Source organism: Medicago sativa, chromosome 7 (assembly GCF_051527215.1).
Source record: "Medicago sativa cultivar Bolivia chromosome 7, Bolivia_mono, whole genome shotgun sequence".
Taxonomy (NCBI): domain Eukaryota; kingdom Viridiplantae; phylum Streptophyta; class Magnoliopsida; order Fabales; family Fabaceae; genus Medicago; species Medicago sativa.
Window position 1 is genome coordinate 103,348,890 of NC_140755.1, and position 21,134 is coordinate 103,370,023.

General features: G+C 30.1%; 1 protein-coding gene across 1 annotated transcript; it reads right to left on the bottom strand.

The window, feature by feature from the left end:
* Window positions 1-523: 523 nt before the first annotated feature.
* Window positions 524-2,890, bottom strand: LOC146911579 (polyubiquitin). The gene is made up of 2 exons (XM_085730218.1): window positions 2,811-2,890; window positions 524-1,873 (listed from the first exon to the last, which is right to left on the bottom strand). The coding sequence occupies exon 2, from the start codon at window positions 1,871-1,873 to the stop codon at window positions 728-730; it is 1,146 nt and encodes a 381-aa protein (XP_085586344.1). The 5' UTR covers window positions 2,811-2,890; the 3' UTR covers window positions 524-727.
* Between the last annotated feature and the right edge of the window lie 18,244 nt (window positions 2,891-21,134).

Below are 21,134 nucleotides of genomic sequence, written 5' to 3' on the forward strand. Positions count from 1 at the left end.
TTTTATCAAACTTCATGTGTATCTAGTAAAAGAAGACGCACAACAATCAGTTCGTGAACTCTAAACTTTTGCGTCCTACCCATTATTCACGGTATTACGATTTTGATGATTTAGGACTTCAAAATTAAATCTGTTGAATGGATTATATGTGCTATGCTATGACAACCAGAAAGTGTACCAATCATTACAGCTTGGCATGATCATCCTTCCAACCGGGGTAATATATCAGGTTTAAGCCTGTCTTTTTACTATTGAAGTTAACCCTGTCTTGAGTTTTCGCTTTTTCTATTAAGAAACATGTTACCTTATTAAGGTGGAATTTCATATTCAAATGTCTATCAGTTAAGAAACATGTTACCTTATTAAGGTGGAATTTCATATTCAAATGTCTATCAGTTAAAACCACCAGACCAAACTACTACACAAGTGTAACACATATATCTCCTACCTGAAACAAGTAAAACTTCTACTTAACTCAAAGCAGAGTAGTAATGAATCAGCGGGTAATTTTTAGAGTATCAGATAAAACAACTTGAGAGCACTTAAAAGCTGCTACGAAAGCAAATAGTTCACATCCATCAAGTAAAAACTAGAACAGAATCATACACAAGAAATAAAACGATAGTTTTCCAGGGCAATTACGGACCCAGCACAAGTTCTAAAACATAAAAACTAACAACTGTAGAAGTTCAACACATGATAAGAGAGCTGGGCAACATTCACATTCTTAAAACCCACCACGAAGGCGCAAAACAAGGTGAAGAGTAGACTCCTTCTGAATGTTGTAGTCAGCAAGGGTCCTTCCATCCTCCAATTGCTTCCCAGCAAAGATCAACCTCTGCTGATCTGGTGGGATTCCCTCCTTGTCCTGTATTTTAGCCTTCACGTTATCGATTGTGTCTGAACTTTCTACCTCCAAAGTAATAGTCTTTCCGGTCAACGTCTTCACAAAGATCTGCATACCTCCCCTCAAACGAAGGACAAGATGAAGGGTAGACTCTTTCTGAATGTTGTAATCTGCCAAAGTCCGGCCATCTTCAAGCTGCTTTCCAGCAAAAATCAACCTTTGCTGGTCTGGGGGGATACCCTCCTTGTCCTGTATCTTGGCCTTCACATTATCAATAGTGTCGGAGCTCTCTACCTCCAAAGTAATTGTCTTTCCTGTAAGGGTCTTCACAAAAATTTGCATACCACCACGAAGACGCAAGACAAGGTGAAGAGTTGACTCTTTCTGGATGTTGTAATCAGCAAGAGTTCTGCCATCTTCAAGCTGCTTTCCAGCAAAAATGAGCCTCTGCTGGTCTGGGGGAATGCCCTCCTTGTCCTGAATCTTAGCCTTTACATTGTCAATCGTGTCCGAGCTCTCTACCTCCAAAGTAATTGTCTTTCCTGTAAGGGTTTTTACAAAAATCTGCATACCACCACGAAGTCGCAAAACGAGATGAAGAGTTGACTCTTTCTGGATGTTATAATCGGCCAATGTTCTGCCATCTTCAAGCTGTTTTCCAGCAAAGATGAGCCTCTGCTGGTCAGGTGGGATCCCTTCCTTGTCTTGAATCTTGGCCTTGACGTTGTCGATTGTATCGGAGCTCTCCACCTCAAGAGTAATTGTCTTTCCTGTGAGAGTCTTCACAAAGATTTGCATCCCACCACGAAGACGGAGCACCAAGTGGAGTGTGGACTCCTTTTGGATGTTGTAATCTGCAAGGGTACGCCCGTCTTCCAGCTGCTTGCCGGCAAAAATTAGACGCTGCTGGTCTGGAGGGATCCCTTCCTTGTCTTGAATCTTGGCCTTAACATTGTCAATTGTATCGGAGCTCTCCACCTCAAGGGTGATTGTCTTTCCTGTGAGAGTCTTCACAAAGATTTGCATCTACATTATCATAAACAGAAACAAACGAATCAATCACCAATACTTTATAATGTCACTACAAAGTTACGACTATGTGTAACAAAGGAATGAGAGCAAAAGATCGTCAATAAAACCACTTGCATTTTCAGGATACATTTGAAAACTTCATCATCAAATTGCCACAAACAACCAATAAATAAATTGGGTAACAACACTAAATAACAAATATAAAGAACACAAACCCAGACAAAAGTAGAGATTTGATGCTTTTATAATTGTTTCCATTTCCGAATAGCAAAAGATCAGCCAATATAATCACTTCTATTTACGAAACGAATCCATACACAATGCTTCATAATGGTCATTACAAAGTAGAAAAGAGTACATGTAACAAAAGACTGAAGCATAAGATTAACCAATGTGATCACTTCTATTAACAGGAAACATCTTAGAAACTTCATCAAATTCTACCAACCAATCAATAAATAAATTGGGTTATAACACTAAATTACATATATACAGAACAAAAGTCCAGGAAAACTAGAGATATAAAACTATTAAAAACTTTCAAGTTCAGAAAAGAATTGTCAATTATCCCAGTACCAATCTAATTACAGAATTTTTCATAATCATTCAATACATTACCTATACAACCCTTAAAACAAACATGAACGTCCTCTACGATCATTCAAATTGAAACAAATTGGCCAATTAATCAAGAAAATTTTCCCAAAGATTGGATTATTAACAGAGTAATATCACGTAAACGATTAGATCAAAAATCAAAGCAGACATATCCAATAATCAATTTAAAGAGAATACAAAACCCTAAAAATTGAAATCTAAAGAACTAAATAAAAATCAATTATGATCCAACGATAAACTAATTGAGATAACACAAAACCCTAATAATCGAAATCTTAATCCGAAAGAGAAGAGGAATAGAATAATAGAATACCTTGATTATGTGCGTTAGGGTTTTCTTTTTCTTTTCTCTGCAACGAAGCGAAAGCTACAATATGTGAAATTGTGAAAATTAATTTAATGGGTTAGGGTTTTCGCTTTTTATAGTGAAAAAATTATATTATTTGAGATTGCATTAAGTCAACGCAAGATCTGCCAATTATATCGTGACACGTGGTCTGGTATTTTTGGGCTATTCAATTTGACACGGCTATGTTTGGTATCAAAGTCGTTTTCGGCAACAGATGAGGTGATAATGCATTCCCTTCCAAACACGTCTGGAATCAGTTCGCTTATTTTGTTGTGCACCTTCTCTGGATCCTTCTTCTTTTCTTTACTTGCTAAGTTTTTTTTTTTTTTTTCCTTTTTCATACGTTTTTAGAAAGAAAAATAATTTTGGTATTTGCTTAGATGTACTGATAAGATAAAATTATGAGAAATAGAAAAGAAAAATCTCTAGTGCTATATATTACATGTGATTAATTGTGTTTGGTAAATGATTAATAAATTTAAGAAGGTATTACAACTCGTTAATTTTTTTTTAAGAACTCGTTAATTATTATCTAAACAATATTAATCATGGCTTTTAAGTGTTTATATCTAAATATAAATTATGATCAGGACTTCCTCCTCGATTGGAGGCATGTGCTCCCAGAAGGCAGTCAGGGTTTGCTCTTGTAGGAGCTTTTTCGTTTTCTACATTCAAAATTTCTTGCTCAATTTGTATATTTAGGAGGGTGTATTGGATCACTAATGGAGTTGTGGTATTTTGTTATATTATACTTAATCATCATAGAGAATGTAATTAACGACATATTTAATCTTTGTAAACCATCTTAACTGTTGTAAAATTTTAATGTCAAATATCCACTAGATTATCGTCATATATCTACTGAGAAAGTGGAGAGGAGGTCAACCTTTTTGTATAAGGTTAAAATGATTCTATTTTAGTGTACCCTTCCATCCGTGAATAGTTACAATGGTTTCATTTATCATGAATATTGATCAATCAACCCCTAAAAAAAATATTTAATCAAGCACACTAATCTAATATTCATTGATCAATCAACTTCAATATTGATCAATCAACCCCTAAAAAAAATATTCATTGATCATATGCATAAGCACATTTATCATGACTATGGACTGTATTATTCAAGCACACTAATCTAATATTCATTGATCATAAGATGGACACTGTAGTACCCGCTAAGATATTATTTAACCAATATTGATCAATCAACCCCTAAAAAAAATATTTAATCAATCAAATGAACCGATCATCAATGTAACAACACCACTTAATAAAAAATTCTAAAATGTTTCTATTCTCACCATTTACCCTTTTTTTTTTTGTTAGTCAGAGAAATAACATTGTAAGTTTTCTGATGTATGTATACAGTATGCACTATTGGGAGGTTTTACTACTTTGTGTATTAATCAATATTAATATAAACTTTGTATTACCGAAAGATAATTTGCTCTGTCAAAACAAAAAACAGAAAGATGATTTGCTTGTGGTCAGGTTTTAAGCATTAGACAGGAGTAATAATTGAGAAACTTGAAAAGGATATCTTTACACAGCTAAATGTTATGAGCTGAGCATTCAAGCAAAATGGCCTAAAATCACTGTCTCTTCCTCTGAGAGTAACTTGTTTATATTCCAATGAGTAGTTCCAAAGTGAATGAAATGCACTAACAAAATGTTTGTCAAACCTCTTGTCCCAACAATTACTCTCAAATATCAATCAACTTCTTCTACAGCTATATTTTAAAGTAAAATTTCATTTTTGCTGCATTGTGGTTTGCACTCATCAATGCTGAAAAAAAATCCTGATTTTCTAGATGAGGTTGAAGGTCCATCCCATTCTGATCTGTGAATTTTCACAGATGCTACGGTTGAGTATCCAAGACTTAAGAAAAGAACTTTCTTCATTCCCATTAACTTAACCTCAAACCAAGCCTTTGTCACAATAGATGTAGACTCGTCCATTCTGGAGCTATTGTATACATTGTACAGGTGCTGGGTAGACATGAGAAAACATGCTCCACTTCACTGGTTCGTAGTAGCCTCGGTCATCTGGTTCGTCAATAGGATCATAACTGTGATCTTCTGAAATTTCTAGGACACCTGGAACCTCTGAAAGATGCTGAAGATGGATTGATAGGTGGTTGTTTTTCTTGCCTTCCAAATATAAGCGAATACCTGTTACTAGCCGATTTCCCGAGTCAACCTGCTTATTGAAAAAATGTCAAATATAAGTTTTACGGTGCTAATTAATTCCTACATTAATTATGTTCTTCATGCTAAAATCTTACATTTAAATAAGGAATGCAATTTTTATATACTAGCATGGACACCCGTGCCAAGCATGGGCTAGAATGTCGTTATATTTGATGGAGGGAATATTGTGATGTATCAGGTGTTACTTAAAATTTTAGATGGAGTTTTGGTTGTATCATTATCACTTGTGTGGTTTCTCTTAAATTGTCTATCTACATCAACGTAGGCTCCCACAGAAAGCCCAACGGTGGTATCACATCCGGGTTCGACGTTGTGGGGGATCGAGAGTTGTTCTTGGTGGTGGACTACAGACACAAAGATCCTAACACTTAATGGAGAGATGTTAATGTCTCAAGTGTGAGTTAAAATCTCGTATTGTATGCAAGAGTAGATGTGAGAAACATATAAGTGAAATGACTCATATACATAATGCCTTAAGACTTTGAAAGAAGATAGAATGTGAATCTCACTTCTGTCATTGATCTTAGCTTAATGTGATAATACAATCCATTGTAGGATCCTAGCCTAACGTGATGATTTGTTTCGTTATTTTTTTAGTGTCATTTGTTTAATTTTTCATCTTAAATTTTAGTTTTTGAATGTGATTAGCTTTCATGCACAAAAAAAAATAACCTTTGTCATTTCAAATTCCTTCACTTATGGTATTTCATGGGATCTTGCAATGGAAAAATGTATATGTATGATGAGTTGACAAAATACATATTCGTTAGACATTTTAAATAGATGTACATATTTTCAATAAATCTAATATTTTGGTAGCATAATTGCCCAGTAATATTCAACTTCTTCAAGAAATCCATAAAATCACCAGCAATTCATTATGTTTCCAATGCTCTCACGAATAAAATGCACACTCCTTATTTTTTTTTCTCTTTTCATTTCTATCAAGTTCAAATTCATTTTTAATCTTCTTTTCTTTTATAATTTACTTTATCTCTTCTCATGAAAGAAAGAAACAAACACCCCTCTATGCAACTGCCGCCAACCCACTTTTTTTTTTACCATGTCGTGTCTCTGACCTTATGTGATATCTCACCAGATCACATATATAATAGTCTCACACTTAAGGGAGAGATGTTTATGTTTCATATGTGAGTTAAACTTGTGTGCAATAATATACATTGAGTAACATATAAGCAAGAAGAACAATATACCTAATGTCTTAAGATTTTACGCAAAGATGTGATGTCAATCTCACTTGTGGAGTTTATCATAGTCAAATGTGATGGTCCAACCCATTGTAGACTCCCTCAGAACTCTAAATATTATAGTGGGTTAAACTTGTGTGCAATAATATACATTGAGTAACGTATAAGCGAGAAGAACAATATACCTAATGTCTTCAGATTTTACGCGAAGATGCTGTCAATATCACTTGTGGAGTTTCTCATAGTCAAATGTGATGGTCCAACCCATTGTAGACTCCCTCAGAACTCTAAACATTAATTTTTTTTTTTTTAGTTTTTGAATTTCATTTGTTTAACTTTTTATATCAAGTATAAGTTTTTGGATGTCATTTGCTTTCATTCAATTTTTTTATCCAATCAATATTATATCAAATACCTCCATATTTGGTCTTTGGGTGAACGAAATGCGAATGGAAAAATACAAATGTGTTATGCTGAATTGAAAAAGTACATGATTATTAAACATTTTATAAAGATGTGGCGTTTTTTTAACCGAGTCTATTTTTTGGTGAAATATTTACTCTTAAATTTCCAACACTTTTTAACTGACCCATAAAATTGTCAGTAACTCGCTATATTTCCGATACTTCCAAGGACAAAACACACACTATTTTTTTCCCTTATCATTTCTTTCATGTTCAAATTTCTTTTCATATTCTAATTTAATTTTATTGTTGCTAAATTTATTTCTCTCATTTCATGAAAGATGGGAACACAAACTTCCCTCCGCAAAAACACCATTAATCCATTTTTTTAACCATGTTGTGCCTTCGCCTAACCTTATTTGACTATCAACAAATTACAAACGCATTGAGTCTCACACTTTAGAGATATATGTTCATGTGTAAATTGTGACTTAAAGTTCCACATTATTGGATACCAAAGTCGACGTTGAGAAACATATAAGTGACCAATACACCTAATGCCTTAAGGTTTTGGATAATGATGTGATGTCAATCACAATTGTGTGGTTTCACTTAGCCTAATGTGATAGTCCAACCTACTGTAGACACCCTTAGAACTCTCAACATTACGATAAACGGTTTCGTTAGTTTTAGGATGCCAATTATTTAATTTTTATATCAAATTTATGTTTTTGGGTGTTGTTCACTTTCATGCAATATTTTTTAATCAATCTCTAAGATATTAAATTCCTTATCCTTTGATCTTTGGTGGAATTTAACCATAGATAAACACTTAAGTGTTATGCTGAGTTAACAAAATATGTGCTTAGTAAATTCTTTATATGTTGTTGCGTTTTTTTACCCGAATCTAACTTTTTGGTAAATTAGTTTTTTTAACGCAATCTAACTTTTTGGTAAATTAATTACACAAAAATCTTCAACTCCTTCAACAATTTCATAAAATCACTTGCAACTTACTTCGTTCTTTATAACCTCATGGACAAAATACACAATTCTTATTTTTTTTAACCGGTTTCAGTTCTCTCAATCTCAAATTTATTTTTCATCTTCTAATTTCTTTGATCTCTTCTCATGAAATAAAGGAACAAAAACACACTTTTAGTAAATTACCATTAATCTACCTTTTTGATCATGTTGTACATCGGTTTGACCTTATTTGGCTATGTCACGTAATTACGGACACAGAGAATGTCACACTTGAAGGAGATATGTTATCGTGTAAAATAAGAGTTAAAGTTCTACAATGAAAGGAATAGTAGATATTGAATAAGATATAAGTGAGATGACTCACAAACGTGTGCCTAAATAATTTGGGAGAAATTGTGGTGTCGATATCATTTGTCTAGTTTCTTTTAGCCTAATGCAAAGATACAACCCAATGTAGGTTACACTTGCAGTCCTGAAATTATGATGATTTGTTTTGTTAGCTTTTGAATGTCATTTGTTTAATTTAATTTTTTTTATGTTAAATATTATATTTTGGAAGTCGTTCGCTTTCATGCAATTTTTATTTGTCAAGGTGATAACTTTTTTTTTTATTTAACCTCTATTATTTTAAGTTCCTTCACTTTCAGTCTTTAGTGGGATATGACAAAGGAAAAACGTTTATGTGTTATGCTGAGTTGAAAAATACTTTATTGTACATTTTAAATTGATGTGACATTTTTAATGAGTCTAATATTTTTGGTAGAATAATTACTCAGTAATATCCAACTCCTTCAACAAACTCATAAAACTACCCACAACTCACTCGTTTTCCTTGTCATTTCTTTCTAGTTCGAATAATTTTTCTAATTTAATTTCTCTCTTCTCATAAAATAAATGAGAAAAAAAACACATCTCTATGAAACCACCACCAAGCCACCTTTTTTACCATGTTGTGCCTCTGGCCTTATTTGACTATTTCATCATATCATAACATAGAGAGTCTCACGTTTAAGGGAGAAATGCTAATTTGTCATGTGTGAGTAAAAATTCTATATTGCCAGCAAGATTTGATATTTATGAACATATAAATGAAATGAGTAATATGCATATTGTCTTAAGGTTTTGGATGAAGATGTGGGGTTTCTCATTTTGAAACACAATACCTTGGTATATGTTCCTCATCAATATTATTGGACATCCAACTTTAAATCTTAATTTGTGGTTTGAAATATGCAACTGTTAATATCATTCAAGAACTCAATTGAATACCATTTGCTTTGTAGCTTTTTATTTTGGTCAGACTGACAAACCAAATCAAAGCTAATATTTTCCTTCTCGTTTTCTGGAAACAACGATAGAATAATATTGTTAAAGTGCTCAAATGGGTCCAAAGTTTGAGCAAGTATCCCTCGCTCTTGATTTTTTTGGAGATCTATATATTTTCCAAATTATTTGGATAAACAAAGTCAATAAGGGAACACAATGAATAAGTTTGATCTAACCCACTTGTTTTGGCCTGGGACTACTTTTAAGGTCTCGTGTTTGATTCTCTCTGCTGCCTTCATATCAATTTTAAGGTCTCGTATTTTCTTTTCAAATCCATGTATCAATGCTTCATTGATTTTCAATGGAATATTGAAGGATGAACCGGTTGTACGAACACCTGGAATTAACATGTAAGCTATGACCCTAGGAAAAAATGGTCAAATTGATAATAGATTAGAGCCTCGTAAGTATGTGGATAGCAGTTCAATTTCTGCCTCATGTGTATGGAAAATATTCGGCTGAGATGAGAGAACTCGTCTTATGTATCCCACAGGTTTTCCAACTAAGATTAGTCACTGCTAAGCGGTGATGTAAGCTTTATACCAATTTCATGATAACTCGAAAAAAATATCAAATATAAAATTAGTTACCAAACTTAATTGATACATTTAATTAGTATATCTAATAAACATTAAAAATCAATATTTATTATTATTAATAATAATATAATAATAATAACAATAATATTTAAAAATTGATAATTTCAGCAAGCATTTATTTTGTATTATTTTCGACCAAAAATTTTCATCAATATGTTAATCGATTGTTAGAGCATCCACAATGGACCTCTCCTTTTGGTTGCTTAAATGAGTCTCTATGTACATGTCACTTGCTCTTATAATTAATACTTAATAAGATTTAATCTTTCAAACTCTAGGAGTATATATGTTACCAGAATAACTCAAGGACTTTCTCTTAGTTCGTTCCTTTTATTTTTCTTTTGGTTTTCTTTACTTTTTATTTTCTTGTTATTTACTTTTTTCTTGGTTTGGTGTTTGCCCCTCAACTTTTTCTTAGCTTTATTGAGAAGGTTTTGGTCCATCCCCCAACTCCTTTTGTTCTTGTTTCCTTTTATTTATGCATTTATAAAGTGATGCAGCTGGTTCATAATTGAACCCCATTTAACTAAAAAAATAAAAAATCTCTCAAACTCAACACTTCAGAAAATATTAAATGGGTCTTAGTAATAAATAATTGGTGTGCATTTTATATTAAATGTGTAGTTTTTTAATAAATAATAGTTGTTTTCAATAAGAAGTTATTACTTTCAGTTGCTTTAACATGTGCAATATTGCATCTAAAAACCCATAGGTCTAGCCACTGTATATGTTCTACACCTAATTTTCTAGTTCTATCTAGTGGAGGTTCGGTTTAAAATTAACATAAAAAAATACACATTTGTTGGCTAGTGCTCCTTTTAAAATAGATATATTTTGATTAATGTGTATATACACTCTTTACAACTTTGTTTGTATGAGAGGTAGTACAATACTTATATTATTGAGTAAACGTGTTTTATTCAAAATATTGATTGTTATAATGATTTTTTTAAATTACCATTTACATGCTCTTCAAAGTCAAATGAGGTTTGGGTTTTATCATTTTTTAAAAGTGAAAACGAACCAAACTGAATCGATGGTGTACGGTTTGGTTCGACCAAAACTGCATTTAAATAAAAAAGGAATTCCCTCAAAAAAATAAAAGAGGAATTTTTTTTTTCTTCAAATGTTTGTATTTATTTAATACTGAAAATAAAATATATGAAATTCCGTGAGAACACATAATTCAGAAATAAAGTTGCAATAAAAATTTAGATTTTTTTTTAGCAAAATTCAGAAATAATCATAGTACTAAAATTCAGAAAAACTTTTGCAACGTAAGAATCTAGAATATGTCAAAAAAGAAACTTAAGAATCCAGAAGAGAAGCTGCAACAAAGAAAAATGAAACCCTAATTCAAAATTCTTATAATGTAACACTAATCTAAACAACACAAAGAAGAAAAATAAACAAAAACCTTAAAAAGACTAAAATACACACTTATTACATATGATTCGTGGTATAAAATGAGTAAATGACAAATTACCAAAAAAACTAAAGTTTGGCCCTGACAGTTAATATAGGATGCGCGACCTTGAACTGAATATATAGATAGGAAACTACTTTGTTCTCAATATTATAAAGGTCTCTGCAAAATAATGAACACATTGTAAACAAAACCGATAAAAGAAATTTCAATAATGTTGAGTTTCCTCCCAATTAGAAGAAACACAACCAAACTGGAAGGAATTAAAGTCGATTAAACTGAGATATACTTTAGTTATAAATCTGATAAGTTCTTTGTAAATTTGAGGAACATTGAGTAGCAATATGGTCATCCGCAAACAAATATATGGGAAAATAAATATGTTACATTAATAGCATAAGAAATTTAATGAATAAGATCATTTCGTTATATGATGAAAATAATGTCTCAAATGAAGCATTTTCAAAAATGATATATAGTAGACAATTATTTGGAACAAAATATAAATCACGAGAGAATTGGAACAAAATATAAATCATGAGAGAAGATTCAAGATCCCTTCGTTTATGCCTTTCTTCAGCTTCAAAATCAATTTCTCAACAAATTATTTGATAACTAACATTCTCCCTCTTATTTTCTCCTGTACAGCTCAAAATCCAACTATTAGCAATAAAATCCTAAACCATGGTCTCAAACCATGATGAAGGGGAACGGTCTGATGCAATCAACAATAAAATTTGATGAAATTGTAGGAACTAAAGGTGTTCTTGATTTTCTTACCGTTCTCAAAACCATTTTTGAAAAATAGTAATAGTGATGAGAATAGGATGGGAGATAAAGATCTGAGCTATTTTATTTACTTTTTGTGACAAAAAGAATCATTACCTTTCACTATTTTATTTTGGTTTTAATTTGATTTTAATAGGTGAGAAACAATTCAACGATAGTCTTGAATTAGACCAATTGTCAACATTCTTTTTTAGGACTGTTATAAGTGTTGAATAATTTGAATTTAATTTTATTAATTGGCAGTTGATAGTTTCTTCTTTGATTTTTTTTATGGGCAGTTTCTTGTTTGATTTGATATCAGGCAATTAAATTTCTAGATATCATTTTGATCATAATAATAAATCGAATGATTTCTTAAAATAGAGACAGTATATGGAAGTATGCGTTGAGACTGAAATACCAGGTGCTAAGCATATACCATGTAATGGAAATTTGAATTTTTCTAGCATTAATTAGCCTGACATTAATTAGAATGAGACTATAACATGCCACATGTACTTTTGAATGAAAATGGTTTCACTTGTTTATATTGTAGATGTAGATGTAGATTGTAGATGTAGATAAGGATACAGATAGAGATATTGATAGTTTAGCTGAGATTGTTGTCTTTTTTTTTAATATAATTTTAAAATAAATAAAAAAATATGGGTATGAAATAAAGGCAAATAAATATTATCGATGTTGATGAGTGACTCAAACAACCATAAGTATGTGTTTTATCATGCAATTTGTAAAAAAATTAACAAAGAAGTTTGAGTATGTGTTGATGGCAGAAATAAATAAATATGGGGAGATAAAAATGGAATGCTTGATTAGGTGATAAAGAGTATTTGATGCATGTGAACTAATTTATCAAATGAAATGAATGGATGAGATTTGATGTTAAAATAATTTATGTCAAATAATATATATCAACGCCATGTTTAGTGAAAATGAGTGATTGACAATAGAAACGAAAAAACTTAATAAATTAAATCAGTTCTTTTGAATAGGAGCAAATGAAAATAATAAAGAAAATAGTGAGGTTTAGATAAAATTCATTGAAAAAAAAATAACTAAAATAAATTTTCTACATTTTCGCAGGGGTCGGTCTTGTTCTACAACATACATGAATAGTTTGCACCACAAAAATGTAAGATAAAAATATAATATCTTGAGAACTATCAACTAATATGTTACCCAAAAATACTTGAGAATTCTCTGTTTTTTTTAAGGAAGAATTCTCTTTTATATGCACAACTTCAACGTTGGAAGAACAAAACATTGACATGCCTTTCACATATCTCTAATTATTAATAGTGGCAAAAAAAATAGTTTTGGAATGAAGAAATCTGATTCAAAACGTCTTTCAATTACGTCGCTTCAAATTAATAGAAAAATAATGAAATTCATTAAAACGTGAAGCAAACTTTTTCAAAAGGTGTAAATATATATGGGGATGAAAACCCTAAAATTAACAGAGCCGACAGCTAAACCTATAAAAGGGAATCAAAATTCGGAAGGAAAAAAAAGGTGCCTAAATCAATTTGATAATAATGAAATCAATAAAATTGAATTGGTCAGGAGGTAGAAATATTTGCATTTCAAATAAATGATATTATAAACAATTTGTATGAAAGGAAGATGCATATACAAATTATGAAAGACAAATTGACTATATATAGGAAAAAAACTCAAGCCTGGCTAACTTAATATGATGATGTGTTGATTACAATTTGATTGGATGATAATTAAGAATTATGTACCAACATGTAATTGGTACATATCTTGTCATAAGCCGTTAAAACTCGAGGGTATCATAGGATGAATATGTGAATTTGAACAAAATACATGGATATATACAACTTGTAGTGGAGTAATATCATAAATTGAATCAATTTTTGAAATTAGAGTGATGAAAAAAATATGTTAAGAAGAAAAGTGTTTCAATAAAATAAAAGAGAGATTTTGAGAATAATTTTAAAATTTTAGTATGAATTCTAAATGATGTGAAGATGTTTGAGACGGACAAACAATATTTATAAGAAAAAAGAAGCAAGTAAGTCACATCAATTATGCCATTAATTTACTAATGAAATTAGTAACACATTAAATAGCAAAAATAATTTGAATAAAATATTCCATTTATTTTTTTGTCATTATAAGCCTTTTAGTCAACTTGAATAATCATGTTAATTACATAAGTCTTGCACAAATCACATAATATGTACCAATTACACAAAACATTAAATGCACCTTTCAATATAAGGATGCCATGTGTACTATCAAAATAAAATAGTGCAAATATATATAACTAGTTTGGAAACCCGTGTCAGGCACGGGCTAGAATTACGACTACTTTTTTATTTTATAAAGTCTAATTAATCGGCAAATTGAATATTTTATACACAATATATCATTAGAACGCATCGTTATCGTATTTTCTATTGCATATTATATACCAATATCAACGTGTATATAATTAATTGGAATCTCCTATCGTTAAACAGGAATGATTTAACGGATGTACAGTCGAAATATTAGTATTTAACGTTGGAATATTTTTCTCGGATGGCTAAAATTGATCGCGGAGACATGAGTTTTTTTTTTTTGATGTTCTGCATATAATCGGGGGTGTTGCAGTTTCGAGGCCAACCACTACATATACAATTAATTGTCCCTATCTAACAAATCGTCTCTACCAGATGCCCTTATATATAGTTTCCCTTCAAATTCCATGATTTATATAGCGGATACCCTTATATATACAAAGTTAATGTTAGCATACACTTGCTTCATCTATACAACAATTAACACGAATTTGTAATATTCAATTGTGTAAGAAATAAGCATAACAAACAGCGACAAAGACACCAGCTATCTATCGTATTTTTTAACTAAGGATATTATAATATAACCCATCACCAAAAACACAACAGAATATAAAGAGACTACAAAACTATCATGTGCATGCACATAGACATAGGCGCTCCAAAGAACCAAGAAAAAAAAGATGGATTGTATATAGCATATTGTATCAAGAATGAAGGATAACATATAGCCGATAACATGGTCACTGAAAGAGCTACAGCTTACATTAGGAAAAATGAGAAAGATCAGAAGGATACTGACATTATAAATAAAATTAAACTGAGTATGTGAATATTGGAGCTGCTCTATCAGATAATAGAAAAACCTAAGTTTCAGCAGATAAACACCTTACTGTATCAGACAGTGTTAATTTTGGAGCCGGAGAGAATGCATTGCACCTATTGCAATTGGTCAATGATATTTGAATGCCATAGAAATTCCATTAAAGTCAGTCTGTGTACATATGAATGATACCACATCACTTGAAGCACAAAACCAGCACCTGAAGGTATATGAGACCAAAATATTGTCAAAAAGGTATTAAAATATTACTCCGTATAACATATTAGTCCCTATAACAAATAGATCACTCGACCTGTTCTTTGCACAACAATAATGTCATTGGATTTTATACAATGATATAAGAAAGAGGCCAAACTGAGTAATTTTAAAATAAACGGACCAATTTCGCGAGTTACTAAAAATAGGAGTCTAAAACTGCAATTAAGTCTTTAATAGTTCAATTTTAAAATTTAGTTTTTGGATGTTATTCTCTTTCTTGTGAATTTTTTCATTTAACCTCTATTATTTCAAATTATTTTCTTTTGGTTGATAATGGCAAATGATTATGGAAAATCGAAGATTTGTTATATCAGGTTGATAAATAAATGTTTATTAGATATTTATAGTTATGTGGGTTTTTTAAATTGAATCAATTTTTTTGTAAAATAATTATCTAAAAATCTTCAACTCCTTCAGCAAACTCATAGATTTATCGACTACTCATACTATTTCCTATACTCTCACAAATAAAACACATACTGCTTATTTTTTTCCCTTAGCTTCTCTCATGTTCAAATTCTCTTTTGGTAATTTTTTTTTTCGCTTCTAATTTCCTTTCCCCTTTCTCATGTAAGAAATGCACATAAACCTCTTTCAATGAAACCATCACCAACAAATTTTTTTAAACATATTACATCTTCCATGGACCTTATTTGACTATGTCACCTAATTATGAACACAGAGAGGGTTGCAAACTTTAATAAGAGGTGTTAATGTGTTAAATATGAGTTAAAATTTTATATTAGATGGACGGGTAGATTCTGAACAACATATATGAGGGATGACCCATATACCTATTGGCTTAAGGTTTTGGGTGAATATATGATATCAATCTCACTTGTGTGTTGTCTCTTAGTCTAATGTGGCGATAAAACTCAAGGTAGGATCCCTTGAAAGTCCCAAAACTAAGATAAATTGTTTTGTTAGCTTATAGATCTCATTTATTTAAATTTTTTATCTTAAATTTTAGTTATTGGTTATCATTTATTTTCATGCTTTTTTTTATTCAACCTCCCTCATTTCAAATTTCTTCACTTTTGATCTTTGGTAGAATTTTATAATGAAAAAATGCCTATATGTTTTGCTTAGTTAACAAAATATATGCTTATTAGAATTTTTAAATTGGTGTTGCGATTATTTAATTGAGTCTAATGTGTGGTATAATAATTACCTCAAAATCTCCAAATTTTTCAACAAACCCGCAAAATTACCAACAACAATCATTATTCCATATACTCTCACGGTCAAAGCACACACTCCTTATTTTTTTTCCTTACTATTTCTCTCATGTTAAAATTTCTTTTTCATCTTATTTATTTTTCTGGTTTATTTTCTTTATACTCATGAAAGAGAGGAACATAAACATCACTTCATGAAACCAACACCAATCTATCTTTTTTTACCGTATTGTGCCTCAATATAACTTTATTTAGTTATGTTACCAGATTACAATGTAGAGAGTCTCGCATTTAAGAGAGAAGTTAATTTGCCATGTATGAGTGAGTAGGTGGTGAGAAAAATATAAGTGAGATGACTCAAATACATAATGTCTTAAGGTTTTGGATGAACGTGTGATGTTAGTCTCACTTTTATGGGTTCTCTTAACCTAATGTGATTGACCAACTCAGCTTATGCTCCACTGGAATTCACAACATTTTGGATGTTATTCGGTTTGATGCTATATTTTTAGTCAACCTTTATTATTTTAGATTATAAAATGGTACACACAATTATGCTGAGTTGACAAAGTACATACTTAGTAGACATTTTAAGTGAAGATCTGGTGTAAGTCTCACTTGTGTGATCCCTCTTAACTTAATATGATGTTCCAACCAAATGTAGGCTTCCTTTGTACACTCAACATTATGATGAACTATTTCGTTGGTGTTTGGATGTCATTTATAGGGGTGTTCAAATCCAAACCGATCCAAAATAAAACCGCAAACCAATTAAAAAAAACCGAAAACCGCAAAAAACCGAATATTTTTGGATGTGTTTGGATGTTGTTTTGAAAAAACCGCTATGATCGGATCGGATTTCAGATTGCCTTTTCAAAACTGAACCGAACCAAACGGAACCGCAAAAATAAATTTTTATACTTATTTATTATTTTATTAGTATTATATATTGCATTAATATATTTCTTATTGGTATTTAATCTTATATATAACATTAATTTAATCTATATTATTACTACTTCATCTATTTCAAATATAATCAATCATTTTCATTGTGTAATGTTAACTTTTTAAATAAATTTATGTCATATTTTGTATCAAACCTATTATTTTACTGTGTATGAGTAATAATAATATTAATAAAAAGCCTCTTAAAAAAAATATTAATAAAAAAATTGCATGTTGCACTTTGGATATCCAAAAATTGATCCAAATTAAACCGCATATATTTGGATCGGATCGGTTCGGATTTTTTTAACATAATCATCCAAATCGAACCGAACCGCACGTGATTTTTATTTTGGATCGGTTGATTTTTTTACCTAAAAACCGATCCAAACCGAACCGCGAACACCCCTAGTCATTTGCTATTTTTTGTAAAGTTAATTAACTAAATTGTCATTTTTAATTCCTACAAAAATAAATAACACTTTTCGGTCCTTGTAAAAAATTTCATCACCATTTTTAGTCCTGTAAAAAAATTTGTCAACAATTTTTTCCATAAAAACTTCAAAAGAAAATGTTAAAATGATTAAAAAATGTGATTTTATTTCTAGGGACTAAAACAAAAAATCTTCATATTTAAAGAGAATATTTACTTAATTACCCTTTTTTCATAAAACTTTATTTTTGAATGTCATTAGCTTTCCTTCTATTTTTGTATTCAACCTCTATTATTTCAAATTCCTTCAAATCTGCTCTTTTGTGGATGTGACAATGGAAAATGCACATGAGTTATGATGAGTTTACAAAATATATGCTTATTAGACATTTTAAAATATATGCTTATTAGACATTTTAAAAACATATAAATATTGGTAAGTCATTTTCTTGGTTTTTTTTATATTAAATAAAAAAATTATTTCAATTATTTTAAATTCTTTCACTTTTGGTCTTTGGTGGGATCAAACCATGGAAAAACGTCAATGTGTTATGATGAGCTGACAAAATGCATGATTATATTGTTTCAAATTCCTCCACTTTTTGTCTTTAGTAAATGAGTTACATACGTACACAACAAAAAAAATGTACAAATTTTGATCTACAATAGATGAAATATGTGGGAATGCAAATAAAGGAAATAATGGTCAAGGTTTCAAATTTAAAAAGCAAGAATGTCCACATATGTGTGTGTGTGTGTTTTTTTTTTTTACAAAAGAAAGTTCGCATCCTTATTTACTTTGAAATACATGTTGTCATATACATCTTTGCGTTGAAACTGTTTGATTGTCATTGCTATTGCTATAAATACAATAATGAGCTGTTAATTGGTATTATATATTTTTGAAAAAAAAAATGTTTGATTAGAAATATGATATCGCACATTTATAGGTTAACATAGTGAATGATGACTCAATTGAATTTTGAGTGAAAACAAAATTTAGTTTCGTATAAAAATTGAGATCCAATTTAGTTGCTAAGAAAACTAAAAGCAATTTTTAGTTCCAAAAAATAAATTAGAAAAGTTAGTCTCTACCTCGCTATGCTTAAAAATATTTTCTAGGTTCCGTGATTAAATCTATGCGATAAGTTGTTAGAACTTGAGTATTATAGGGTGGACTTGGGTATTAAATTTATATAATTATATGATATTCTCATGTTCTTCAATAATATTTTTTCTTTTAGAATTTTCCAAAATTTAGTCTTCTCAGTTTGAAAAAACTAATCGAGGCTTTTCAATGACCACCATAGAAATTTGAAATTGACAATTTAAATAAAACAGTTTTTTCTATTTTTTTTATGTGAGTTGGACTTCGAAGACTCGTCTGGATCACAGGACATCTCTCATGATTCAAAGAGTATTTAAAAAATTATTTGCATATCATTCACTAAAGAAATTATCATGATGGCAACAAAGTTGAATCAACAACTTTGTGGTTGAGTGAAAAGAGGGGTGAGTCGTCAACTTTTTTTTAAGCTTTTCTTTATGTAGGCTGAACATTTGTCATTTATTTGAATTTTTTTTCTTCCGAAGGAGTCATTTATTTGAATTAAAACACATATAATTAATTTCCATGTAAATGATAGTGTGTTATACAGTAACTTATAATATTCACATTAATGCATTTATGTAGATCCGTTAATTTAGAATGATCAATATTCATTGCATTGTAACATTCTATATTTTTTTGTACGACTTAAAAAAAAAACTGTACAAAAAAAGGTAACATTTTAGCTTTAAATAAGTTATTAAAAACATCTTTAAATTGAATTGATTTGAAATGTTGGTGGACTCTTTTTTTTTTTGTGAGACGTTGGTTGGCTTTATCAATATACAAATTATTTGAAATAATTTATATTCAATCAATATATACACTATTTTTTTTGTCGTGTCCAGGATTCAAACCCCGGATCTTGCATATATTATGCAGTGTCCTTACCAACTGAGTTAAACTCCTATATATAAAGGATGGAGGTTTCGCGAGATGCCAACATAATGGGATGTGATTGTTTCCTCTCGATGCATTTCCTTTTTCCTAGTTTACTTAAAAAAAATATATAAAGAAATTATAGCCCTTTTCAGAAGGATGTTGGACTGACTTTTTTGTTATTTCAATTGAATAATTGCAAAGCAGAAAACCCACATTGAAAATATAATTGAAGAATATGCTAAAATGCATAACTTGTTTTTTTTTTCTCTTCATAATTGCTCTTTTTTTTCAAAACAATTTTTTTTCGCTTACATGCACCTACATAGTGAAATATGCATCCATGATGTGGCAATTCAATGGTAAGAGTTTGACATCCCAATAGACAGAGTTTAAATTTCATCTGAAAATATATATGTCACCCTATTAATAATATTTTTCACTTACCTAATTTTTTTTTTATAAAAATAATGCAATGTTCTTTTTCATTTTAAAAGAATAAATTTATGACATTTTTAAATAATAGAAAAAAATTCTCAGCCAATAAATTCTTTGTTGGATTTTGATATAATCATTAATAACAATCATATCACACAATATTCTTTAATTTCTATAAACCTAAAACAGTTTGTTGCTTCTTTGAAAAGAAGAAAAACTTTAAAGCGTCAAATGAATAACACGTTTAAACCTTTCTGTTTTTCTCGAGGTTCATTTCCTATCACATTCGAGCTCTTGTAGAAGCATTCTAAAATGAATATAATTAAAAGTAGAAAACCCAAATTGAAATCAATTTTTTTAAAAATGAGATAAATGATGGTTATACATCAAATAAATCGCTATAAGAAAGAAAATTTGAAGAACATGTTCAAAATAAGAAGCATTAAGAAGGGAGAGATGTGAAGGAATGGTATTCCTTCAAAAAAAAAAATGTGAAGGAATGGTATAAAGAGAAATCAGATTCGCGGTCAAAATATTAGCTTGGTGTTGGGGGCTTTTATTAAAAAGATATGATATATAATAAATAAAGTAACTTGGCATTTAGAGGCGTGTTTTCCAATTTTCATTATTCATCATTTTATATAATAGATGTTTTCCAATTTTCATCAATATCTCATTCGCTACATACATAAATGATAATATAATAAACTTGAAATTATAATTCATCACTTTAGAAACCTATCAAATTATATAAAATAATATCTATAAATTTCAATCATTAGTATAGGAAAATGAAATGTCTTCAATGATTAATCAACCTATAATGTAAAAATATACAAATCACAGTCTAATATATATATATATATATATATATATATATATATATATATATATATATATATATATAAATATATATTATTGATAATTACAAACTAACTAA

Bases quoted from the DNA above. Each gene is read 5' to 3' on its own strand.
- LOC146911579 (XM_085730218.1), bottom strand. From the start codon at position 1,873: ATGCAAATCTTTGTGAAGACTCTCACAGGAAAGACAATCACCCTTGAG.